The sequence below is a fragment of the Anoplolepis gracilipes genome, chromosome 4 (genome assembly GCF_047496725.1).
Source record: "Anoplolepis gracilipes chromosome 4, ASM4749672v1, whole genome shotgun sequence".
NCBI classification, from domain to species: domain Eukaryota; kingdom Metazoa; phylum Arthropoda; class Insecta; order Hymenoptera; family Formicidae; genus Anoplolepis; species Anoplolepis gracilipes.
The window spans coordinates 1,375,063-1,386,991 of record NC_132973.1 but is presented as its reverse complement, the minus strand read 5'-3'; the positions used below and the strand labels follow the sequence as shown (position 1 = coordinate 1,386,991).

The 11,929-nt window shown below is 39.5% G+C and overlaps 1 protein-coding gene across 2 annotated transcripts; it reads left to right on the top strand.

Moving 5' to 3' along the window:
• Positions 1 to 3: 3 nt before the first annotated feature.
• On the top strand, positions 4 to 11,919 carry LOC140664384 (protein qui-1). 2 transcript variants are annotated; one of them, XM_072889425.1, is made up of 16 exons: positions 4 to 108; positions 2,300 to 3,464; positions 4,850 to 4,929; positions 5,005 to 5,127; positions 5,437 to 5,579; positions 5,665 to 5,825; positions 6,638 to 7,042; positions 7,137 to 7,894; positions 8,037 to 8,567; positions 8,646 to 8,886; positions 9,042 to 9,700; positions 9,813 to 10,119; positions 10,213 to 10,438; positions 10,589 to 11,301; positions 11,413 to 11,670; positions 11,763 to 11,919. In XM_072889425.1, the coding sequence occupies exons 2-16, from the start codon at positions 3,356 to 3,358 to the stop codon at positions 11,774 to 11,776; spliced, it is 4,728 nt and encodes a 1,575-aa protein (XP_072745526.1). In that variant the 5' UTR covers positions 4 to 108; positions 2,300 to 3,355; the 3' UTR covers positions 11,777 to 11,919. The 2 variants fall into 2 exon arrangements, with proteins under 2 accessions (XP_072745526.1, XP_072745527.1); XM_072889426.1 differs by having other exon boundaries at positions 52 to 108; positions 2,303 to 3,464.
• The last annotated feature ends 10 nt before the right edge of the window (positions 11,920 to 11,929 follow it).

Genomic DNA, 11,929 nt, shown 5'->3' with positions numbered 1-11,929 from the left:
GTTCAGCGCTCCGCGAGGCGTCGGCCGTTTGACTGCGTTATCAGTAGTGGTGCCGTCGTCCGCGTGAGCAGGTGAAGGCCTTCGTTGTATAGCTGCTCGACGACCTAGGTAAGCCTTGTTTTGACTGGATTCTCTCTCCCCTTGACCACCCTCCCCCCTCCCGGCCTTCTCTCCTCCCTCTTTTTTTCGAGTCCAGCATCGACCGGGCCAGGCCGCGATTTTTCCATCCATCTTTTTTTCCGAATCCATTTTTCGCGGGCGGCAGCGACCGCTACCCCCGCCCGCCGATCGTCAGGGGCTGATAAGACGCAGAATTGAAATTTCAAAAGTGAGATTCAAATAGAACGCCACTGAATAAGGGATGGTGGTGGGGTAGGAGGGTGGAGAGAAGGAGAATAGATTCGTGAGGGAAACAGTCGTGTGACGTCTTATGTTTAATAAATCTGTATTTCGGGAATGCACAATCGCCGCCACTCTCGATTTAACGTACGTTCCGCGGATAATTGCGAGATGATTGAATTCTTTTCCCCCCTCCCCCCCCCCCGATTTGACTGGAATATCCTCTCCTTTGTTATCTCGCGACTAACGTCGAATTAATTCAGCGAAACATGGTGGCGATGGTATAATTATTATACGTAATACGCGCGCGGAGATTGTTTAATATATAAAAAAAAAAAAAAATAAAAAGACACGAAAATGCGTTTGCGAATTATGGGGTGCTTCAAATTACTCTTTTATTTTTTTATATCCATCTTTTCGCATTAAATGACTTATCGACTCAACTGTATATTACGAGTTAGATAATTCGACCCCTCTAAAAAATTAATTATAAATCTCGATGGCATTTGGTAAAAAAAAAAAAAAAAAAAAATTATAGCACGGTTCAAGTAGGTATCAGATTATAACTTTGTAAACAAATACGTGGTCGAGATGGGGTCGTACGTTGGCGGAAGGTTAATTGGTCAGCTCCGGGTGGAACTATGTTTAGTAACAATTCTCTACGAGATGGTATTCCTCTATTTTTATCTTCTTATCGTCGCTTTTCGCGTGTCGCGGGTATATTTCCTACGTTTTTTTTTTTCCGTATATAATAACGCGATAACAATCTACGCGCGGCCTTTTTTCGCTCTATTAGTATATCCTACTTTAAGAATATTGAAATTTTTTTCAAGTTCTTGCCATCCTGTCTCCTACCGCGAATTTCTCGTCGCCGATTCTCTTCGCACGGTTAATCTAACCGCGTCGCAACGAAGCGATAATTGTACTCGACACTTGGCGATGTAAAGCGTTTCTCTCTCTCTCTTTTTTTTTTTTTTTTTGTTTGCCATGTCCGTTCTAGCCGAGTGTATGCACGGGATAGCAAATATTTGTACATGTTCGCGCGCGTTGCTCACTTTCTCGATGCAACACGTATCCTGAGATCCGCATGAAAACCGCATAACGAGAAAATGTACACATAAATACCTACATATCGCCGAAATTCTTATAAATTCGCGAATACGTCGTACAAGATTTTTTTTTTTATTTTAAATATAAAATGGAAGTTAAGAATACGTTTGTGATAATTACTGGTCTTTACCATTATATTTATTTATATTAATTATTATTAATCTCGGCCGCCTGGTTATGTATTCTAACTTCGAAATGATGCTGGGTTTATTCAATTCGATGAAACTTGACAATTTCGTTTTCCATTTAATTCCAGCCGCGTCGACTATTATCTCGATTTTATTTCACGCGGCTGAATTCTATTCGTGATGAAAATTAATAATATCTCAAAAACTTAGTTTCAACGGATTTCGCCAGCTTGAAACTTCGAGCTCGCGAAAATAATAATGGTCGTGACAGTTCAGCCACGTGTTGGAGCGGGTCAAAAGTTCACACTCAGCTCCGACAGGAATATGACGCGAAACACAGTGACGCGTGCATTTGACAGGTACATAATACGTTGAAATGTAAATTTCAGATTATTGATGTACATAGATATTATGTACTGTCGAATGTCGCGCTCTGTATCAGCACGAAATATGTATGACCGTGCCATGTCGTTGTCGGTCGAAAAGATCGATACACATGGCGCAAACCTCTTAAAATACTCGCACATCCTTGTGCGTAAAATGCGACACGCAGGCCCCGAATTTGTCAAAAGAAAGGCTCGATCGATTTATCTTTGGGGCGCGGGCGTAGAAACATATCTTGCGTCCGATATTATAGAGAGCATTGTAATCCGCGCGAGGGAAATTTCAATTGAATTCCAAATCGGGATCTCGCCTTCTCTAGCTTTGCTTTCGTGTTACAGAAGGTCTTCACCCTGAAAATGGGAACGTAAAGGATGCCGCACACCAGGGCGGTTGATATTCTTCCTAAAGCCCGTCATATACCTTGGCCCGTTAATTAATTGGGCAATGACCAATGAGCACGCTTGGGATAAGTACAAACTAACATAACGGAAGGCGATCAGATCGCTTTCGCAAGTCATCGATCTTACATTATTTAGCGATCGATAAGATGGTATCGCGAGGGCAATCGAGAGTGTCACCTAGTCGTATATTAACGGATTAATGTAACGCTCATTGCATTCGCAAGCGAAGACAATCTCGTAGCTGATTCAACTAGTTGCCGAATTAATATAAAATATATAAAATATATATGTGAAAAAAACATATATATATACATATATATATATATATACAAATATATAAACAAGCTATAGATCGAAAATCACAATCTCTATTATTTGTTGAGCATCGACTATTGTATGTTGTTTAATTATTGATCGCCGGATCGATCACAAGTACATATATCGATACATGAGTACCTTGCACATATGAAAACTAATCAGTTGTTAGAAAATCAGAAAACGCAGAAATCTCAAAGATTTATGCTCGAGATATATAGAGACACTTCGCATTGGAAGATTCAATGTTCTGAAGAATTTAAGAATTTAACAGTGTGATAAGAATTCCGTATACATATATAGATCTAAGTACTCGAGCTATACCCCACGTCCAAATATCCGACGATAAAAGAATCGGATAAGCTTAATTAATCCAAACGTCCGTATGAAAGAAAAATACGAATTTATGTGGATTTAAGAATATAAAGAATTAAATATTTAAAAAAAAGATACACAGTAGAGTACACAATATACACACATACACGTATAGAAATCTTTAAGATATCAAAGTCTCGAATGATAAAACGATCGGCAGAGCTTTAGCAATCGAACGATATAACGTAGCGTAGTACGAATTGAAGATAAAGATATATATACTCAGGCTCTATGAAATGGAGCCGCGTATAAAGATGCGTAAACAATGATTATCTAATTCGAATCGCAAAACTCTCATAAACAATGAATCTCGAAGTGGAGTTGATCGCGGGGGTTATCAAAGGCGGTTTACCCCCCGCGCATCTACCATCACCGAGGCTTATCAAGATATTCATCGCAGCTGAAAGAGATGGTAAATTTCAAAAATTTTGAAATTTTTACGAATTATGCTCATGTACGAATTCATTATTACAGAGTGTCTATTTAAATCTTTAAAAAAAAGTTTCTGATCTTCCAGATACTATTGTTCAAAATTTAAAGGTAAAGAGAATATTTAAAGATTTTTTTTATGTAAATTTTCTCTTAAAAAAGTTTCTTTATTGTATGCGTTTTTATTTATACGAAGGAGAAGTCATTGAAGTTTCAAGCATTACATTTGCAAATGTACTGTATTCAGTACATAAAAAACTGAATAGCTTATTGCTAGATAAGATAACATTTTTCATTTGTATAATATATTGCCAATTTTTATCATTAAAAATTACAACAAGAAATGTGTACCTAATGCATTTTGTTAAGATTGAATATATAAGGAAATATTGTATACACATTTTTATTTACATATTTAATATCTTAACAAATGCACATATTTATTATTGTAATAAAAAACTAAATAATTTAAATAAGATAACATTTCTTATTTGTGTAACATCGTTACCATTTTTATCATTAAAAATTACAATAAAAAATATGTACTACATTAGTTAAGAATGAATATATAAATAAGTATTGTATACATATCTTTATTTACATTCAACATCTTAATAAAATGTAGTATATATTTCTTGATGTAATTTTTAGTGATAAAAAGTGGTAACAAAAAACTGAAAAGATAACATTTTTTTAATTTGTATAATATTATTACCATTTTTTATCACTAAAAATTACAACAAGAAATATGTTATGCATTTTGTTAGATATTGAATTTATAAATAAAGATATGTATGTACTTATTTATATATTCAATATCTTAACAATATGCAGTACATATTCTCGTTGTAATTTTAAGTGATAAAAATGGTAATGACGTTATACAAATAAGAAATGTTGTCGTACCTAAGTTATTCAGTAAACTTGCAAATTTAATACTTGAAACTTAATTATTTTTCCTATATATACATATTTATAATATATTTTAAACATAATTCTTTGTAACTTGACTTATCAGCAGATTGCTAACCGCTGAAAAATTATCAAAGAGAGAATTTTTTTTTTAAATTGCTCGAGTTCTTTTTTCTAAAATTTCCAATAAAATTTAATGAGAATATCTTGATTTTTATAGATAGAAAAAAATCCTTGAGAGTATTATAGATTTCTTTTTATTTTCTTTTTCGGGAATAGACACTCTGTATTAGATAAATATCATCATATTGAATAAGATTCAGTGTTTCAATAATGTTGCAATAACGTTGTCACATAAATGCGTAAAATGTTAAACCGATATATGAAGTCTTTTCGGTAGAAAAAGCTTCTCAATAACGTGAAATTAAATTCATTCGACATCTCTGCCGGCTACAGACTTTACGGAAGAACGCAAACAGCTACTGGAGGTGATCGGTCCGGAACTGCAATCAATTTACGATGATATGGGAATCGAGGTCAGTAAGCGAATTTCATTTATTTTAACGATCGTGTGTACATTGACTGTTTGCGAAAACGCTCGCCTTGCGCAGGTGCTTCTGGTGGACATGCAATACGGAACCGGTAATAACCCGGATATCAATCCACGTCTGGCGGAATTCTTCTTGGATGAGATAAATGCGTCCCATCGACATTCCCGGGGATGTTTCCTCCTGGTAAGAAACATTTGGTGTCGTTATCGATCGGCACACCGTCACATTTATTTTTCATTACCGCGTAGAATTAGAAATTGTGTGCGCATATCCTTTCCCAAATATCCTAATGGAACTCTCCGATTATATTGCAATTACTATTGTGTTATACAAAATATTTATTATATCTCACACATTCTCGAATAATCCTTTCTTTTTCTTTCATTTTATTTCGCATCTATAGTACCTCATTATCCTTCTTGCAATTTGTTTTCCTTACATATGCTTGAAATGCAGAGGAATAACTCGTTTGTCTATTTGTTATCCTTTCAGCTGTTGACGGGAACAAATTATACCGTAGGGTGGATACCAACGGAATTGAAAGAGGCCACCTTTCAAACGCTTCTCGCACACTGCGCTATTCTTAAAGATCATTACGAGCACAATGGAAACTCTTATGTTTTAAATGCTAATAGGTAACACTTGATGTTTAGAATTGTCCTTCCCTTTTTTCCATCTCTCAACTACTTTTTCAAGCCATTATAAGTTGCGTGTGAACAGCGTGCAAACCGCTCAGCGAGAATGGCAGCAGGATCAAGAAGCGAGCATACGAGAGGCGCTAAGGACCGCCGCGGAATGTGCGATCGTGGAACAACCGGACAATCAAGAGTTGAGATATATCTTGAAGAGTACGGTGGAGCGACAGCTGGAACACGGCCTAAGTGAGTAACAGTTTAAGATATTTATTATATCTCTAAAATATAAGAATAGACACGCGCGGAGGTTCCGTAGGAGTGATTTCTACTCCGACGTGTGTTACATGCACGTCTTCTATCTTCGTAAGATCGATATATAAATAACGCAACGGATTGGGTTACCGTCACTGCTCCCGCTGTCAATATTTGATCGACTCTCATACGGTGACACGATGGTGTGGCATGACATATTTCAGGATTGCTTCCATCTGTTATAATGGCAGATTCTGCCGAGCTTTCTTCTCTAAAAATAGGAGATATGCTCATCTTTTGGGTCAAGCATAAAGTGCGCCCCTTAAATTACTCTCCGTCAAATGGGCGACGATTATTCTGCATTGTACGTCATCACAAGAGGCTTTTATATGCGAAAGCTGAAAATTGAGCCATTTTGTACTTCGTTAAACGTCGCGTTAATTCGTTTTTTTTCCAGTTAGGAAATTTAATTGCTGCTCGAAACGAACTATTTTTAGTCATCTCGTTGGTTAAAAGGAGATTTATTCTCTGAATGTTTCAATCCCGTGTTACGATTAATTGATAGTTAGCGATCAAAATTCTGACCGTATAAAAATTATTTATTTTTGGATGTTTGACGCATATGAATAGAATACGAGCGTTTAAAACGAATTTGAAAGGTCTCCCACGTTGCTATACATAATATATATATATATATATATATATATATATATCCCCATTACAAAACACACACACATACACACACATTTTATATATAGGAACACTAATGATTCACTGACTGATAATCATTGGAGCATTGCTATCAGGTCTAGACCAGGAGGGCTCGGGAATAATGGCTGTGATTCGCGAATGGACGGGCAATAACGCGCCAAAATGTACATCAGCTGCCGAGAAGCTCAAAGACCGCGTTCGAACCATCCTGCCCCAGGATAACGTCCTGCAGCTACACGTGGAATATCGTAATGGCAATATCGATGCCGACTATGATGTTCACGACGAGTACCTTGGAAAGCTTCGAGAACTAATACTGGACAGGCTACAGCAACTGGTGAACGCATCCGTAGAGGCTGATCCGGAAATAAAAAGTCGCAAAAAGATGGTTCAGGAAGTCTACGCCGAGAGTATGGCACATTTCGCTCTTCTTCGAGAATTACCGTTGGCTGACAAGAATGACGAAGCTGTGCAACGAGTGAAAGAACGTATCTGTTTAGGTAACTTTACTTTTGCAAGATAATAATATTATTACATAAAAGAATATAAAAACGATACTGTATGTTGTTTATATACTCGTATGTACATCCCTAGGCAAGAAAAGTAAGCACAGGCCTATCCTAATTTATGGACCCAAATCCTCTGGCAAGTCCTCCATTCTCGCACATGTCTACCACAACTCGCCTAACTGGCTCTCGACGCCGACGCTCCGTATCGTCCGACTGTGCACCGCAACACCTCGATCTGCCTACAGTCTGGAACTTCTCCGCATTCTTTGCCAACATGTTAGTTTTGTTTCTGGTGACAACGACGGTAATCTTCCGCGCGATGCTTCCTTTGATCCGCTCTACCTCAACAATTGGTTCAGTCTCATCATGCGTCGCATAGAGGAGCGTCCACCTCCGGAGCAATTAATCATTCTTCTCGATGACCTTCATCGCTTCCATCCGCTCGAGTGCGATATCGTCGCCGCATTGTCCTGGTTACCGCTTGCTCTTCCTGCGGGCGTCCATTTCGTCGCCACTTCCGCACTTCCGCCCGAGGGAATGCGTCTCACGCCGCTTCAGAAGGATCGTCTACGTAGCCCTGATATTCTCATCGATTTATCTGGGCGTGTATGCGCAACGCCACGCGTCGATGCAGCTCTGGAACACTTGGAGGAGCTTGTTGGACTCGACGCTGCGAATCGGATTGCTTCGATTCTCGCTTGCACTGAATACGGTCTGTCGGAGACAGAAATACTCGAATTGATTATGCCTACAGGAGGAGAAGGACCTTTGATCCTGGAGGAGGGTCAATTCAACTTCGCGACTTGGTGTTTGGTCAGAAGAACATTTGCGCCGTGGCTCAAAGTAAGCGATTCACGATCAATCCTGTAACAATGGTAGATTAATCTCGAAATAGATTGACAGATAATCGCCTTTAATTTCTTTTTATTATTTACATTTTCATATTGTCTCTCATACATTTTTGTTTTATAAAATATTATTCTAGGTACGAGTGATGAGCGGACGATTGATGTTTTCCTGGCGCGGTCAATTTCGCGAAGTCGCTCTCAGAAAATATCTTTTGAATCAAGATGTTTCTCGTGGTTATCATGCGGAGCTGGCCAGTCTCTTCTTCTCCGAGGACGCCGACGATAACTCCGACAAGTCGCTGAAAAATCAAGCCTCACCCGTCAAGGAAACCCCGTTTCAAAGCGCACCGCAAACGCAGGATGTTACATATACGCTTCGACATGTTGAAGAAACATGGCTGCATCTTCTACGCGCTTCCGATGTGGATAAGCTGAAGAAACTCGCCGTCTGCGCATTCGATTTTCTTCTTGCAGCTGTTCAAATGATTTCCGTAAGCTATCTCCGATGTGTCCTTGAACACGCCAGGCGGTATCTCCTCGAACGTGATTTGGAACTTGTATATTATGCTGTGAGGAAATCCAGTGATGTCCTTACCAGGGATCCGCTTCAGCTCGGCGCTCAACTTATCTGTTGGTTAAGGCCCGTCGCCGAAGATGGCGGTGACCTCGTGAGTTTTTTTATTATCTTATCTTCTAACAATAAAAGATGTTATCAATCAGTAAATAGAAAGTTCTACCTCTTCAAGGTTAGTAGAATGGTTATGGCAGCTATGGCTTGGTGCGATGGTTACACCGCTCCCTTACTCGTACCCTTGAACGGATGGCTGCAACCACCTCTACCACTGCAGATCCGAGCAATTACGTGTCCTCAAGGGGTCAAGTTAATCGAGGCGGCACCATCTGGTCAACACGTCATCGTTGTGCCACCGCAAGGAGATGCTCAATTATGGCACGTGATGTCGAGTCAGCTCGTTCATACGTTCAAGGGTAATGACCGAAATGTCACTTAATATAAATTGACGGATTATGCAATATTATTTTTTTTTCGAGTTATTTCAAAAATGTCTCTATCATATTAATATATTTATATATTATAATTAATTAATTAATATATATATTAATTAATTATTCTTTTCTTCCAGGACATTCCAGCCCAATCTCATGTTTAGCTGTCACTCATCAATCACAGTATTTGCTAACTGGCTCCGAAGATACTTCCATTATTGTCTGGGATATGAAGGATCTTATCATGAAACGGCGAATTTGCGAGCACATCGCACCAGTTCTCACTTTAACCACGGCTCTCAACAACTCCGTTATTGTGAGTGGTGGTGAAGATTCCAGAATTATCGCCACTAGTCTGCTCACTGGCGAGGTTTTAATGAAAGTTGATCATCATCGTGGTCCTGTCACTACTATTCGCGTTGATTCAGCGGGAGAAGTCTTGGTCTCAGGATCAGTCGACGGAACTGTGTGTCTTTGGTCTTTGGAAAGCTTCAGTCTTCTCAATAGCATTATTCTTCCTTCTCCGGTGATCATGTTAGACGTGTCCGCAGATTCAGTTTTCCTTTTAGCCGCTTGTGAAGATCAGAAGCTTTATCTGAGGTCGTTGGCAACAGGCACAAATATTCACACGCTTAGAGGACATCAAGGCCCAGTTAAAAGTCTGTGCTTGGCGAAAGATTGTAGAAGAGCTATCGCTGGCGGTACCGAGGGCAGAGTATCCGTGTTCGATATGCATAGTGGAAAGTTGATTAGAACCTTACCCGCTAATCCATCCGCAAGCGTCACTTCAGTTAAGGTGATTAAACGGGAAATCACGATACATCACTTTTTTGTCATTTGTCGTCAGTTTCGATATATTTTTCTATTTTGTTCAATCTCTGTAGCATTTCTATTTTTATTCCTCGCAGGTAACTGAGAAAGATGACTTTCTGATAACTGGCGGAGGAAGTCGCGTGACTTATTGGAGCTTCCGCGGTGAAGAACCACCGCCGAAACCGCAGAAACCTGGCAAACAAGATTCTCTACAACCTCATACCGCGCCGATATCCTGCTTGGATATTTCCAGAGATGGAGCAATGGCAGTCACTGGCGGTGTAGATTCTTTGGTTAATTTATGGCAGCTAAACACACACGAATTGATGTCAACATTGGAAGGGCATATCGCTAGCATCACTTGCATCGCATTTTCCGCTTCAGGACTTTTTGTCGCATCTGGTACATGTTTTTATAAAATAATAATATCTTTTATTGTAAAAAATTTTACTGTTAATTTAATTGTATTAAATAAAATATGTATAAATTCTTTAGGATCTGAAGATAAAACGGTACGTGTATGGGGTTTAACACTGGGGCTTGTCGTAGCTACGTTTAAGCATCAGGCGCCAGTGACCGCTGTCACCGCTATGCTGGATGGCAGGAGAGTCATCAGTTCAGATCGAGCTGGTGTTATCAGGGTATGGGCAGCAGATAGTGGTACACTGATCCAGTCTGTTTGCGGACCTGGACGATGTTTTACCGTTGCGTCCGATATGAGGTAAGACAAGAGCAGATTCGCATTATCTTCTCTATGCTAATATATTCTTTACCTCTTTTTTTATCTAGATTTATTTTTTTACATTTCTATATCATTGTTTGAACTTTGATCATATTTACTAACGATCTCTCAATTAATTCGTTATTTCAGATACGCGGTATGCGGATCTGGTGATAATCAGATGCGCATACTCAGTCTGGGTGCCGGTCCCGACGAAAAGCATCAGGTGTCGCACTCGCAAGATATCACATGTTTGGTGGTAACGCCTGATTCTCAGTACCTGATCACTGGCTCCCGCGACATGAGCCTAAAAGTGTGGCAATTGGTCGGCGGTAAACTTTCTCAGGTGTTTGTTGGTCATACCGATCACGTCACTTGCGTTGCAGTCGCGGTGCTTGACAAGTCTATAGTGGTATCCGGGTCTAGGGACGCCAACTTGATCGTTTGGGACATCAACACCGGGGCCGACTTGCATACTCTCACGGGCCACCTGGGTTACGTGACCTGTGTGCGCCTCTCTGGCGATGGCACTCTAGCTGTTTCCGGAAGCGAGGACAAGAGCCTCATTGTTTGGGATACCAAGAAGGGCACTTCGCTCAGTTCCATCATGCTACACGTACCGGTCTTGGGAGTCGAAATATCTACCGATTGTTCCAGGATGGCAGTGCATTTATTAGAACATAAATGCATGCCTATTCTATGTTTGCATAATACTCCCGCGCAATATGTCAAGCTGCCGCTGTATGTGGCACCGCGGGATTTGAGACCGCCGGGACCGAAACGACCTGCTAGAAGATTGCTGAAGAAAGAGGTGTCTTTAGATACTTATACTTGGCAACGAAAGTATGGGCATCTTACGTCAGGTTATCAATCATTTTTATATAATTTTAATACATTGTTCAAGAGGATTGTGTAATTAAACTAAAAAAATCTATTTAGATTTACGAATTTAATTTGTGACATTTTATTTTTAGATATCAGAGTTTTGAATATCGAGAAACGTCGCTTTAGCGTGAGCGCATCTATGGAAGAGATTAGCAAGGCAGGCTTAGCTGGTTCTCAATCTGGTTTAGGTCCCGAACAGGCCGCTTTAGCGCAATCTCAACATTTTGATCAATTGGAGGCACTTTGGAACAAGCAATCGCCGCCGCCAAGACCACGTGGCCTAGCCCGAACATTAACGAAACAAAGTTCGCTCCAGGCTACCCGAATATCCGATTCCGAAGAAGAAGGTAAGCACGAATATAACATTTTTACTTTACTCAAGCGAAAAAACTGATTTAAATAAAGATTAAGTTAAGAATAATAGGATATTCTGTTGCAGATATACCCGATTAAATGGCAGAATACTTTTTATCGACTTTCGCGATTGATTGTCGAATATATTTAAGCTACAAAATGTCCTTCCGTGTCATTCGATGCAATAAATAAAGATATCCCCAGAGATAATAGACTAGCAACAAAATACAAAAATTGTTTCATATATATATA

What these genes read in the sequence shown, in the direction of transcription:
- LOC140664384 (XM_072889425.1), top strand. Translation starts at nt 3,356, where the DNA reads ATGAATCTCGAAGTGGAGTTGATCGCGGGGGTTATCAAAGGCGGTTTA. An exon ending in CCCGGGGATGTTTCCTCCTG is followed by an intron (nt 5,128 to 5,436) that starts GTAAGAAACATT and finishes TTATCCTTTCAG; the next exon opens with CTGTTGACGGGAACAAATTA. An exon ending in GAAAGAACGTATCTGTTTAG is followed by an intron (nt 7,043 to 7,136) that starts GTAACTTTACTT and finishes GTACATCCCTAG; the next exon opens with GCAAGAAAAGTAAGCACAGG.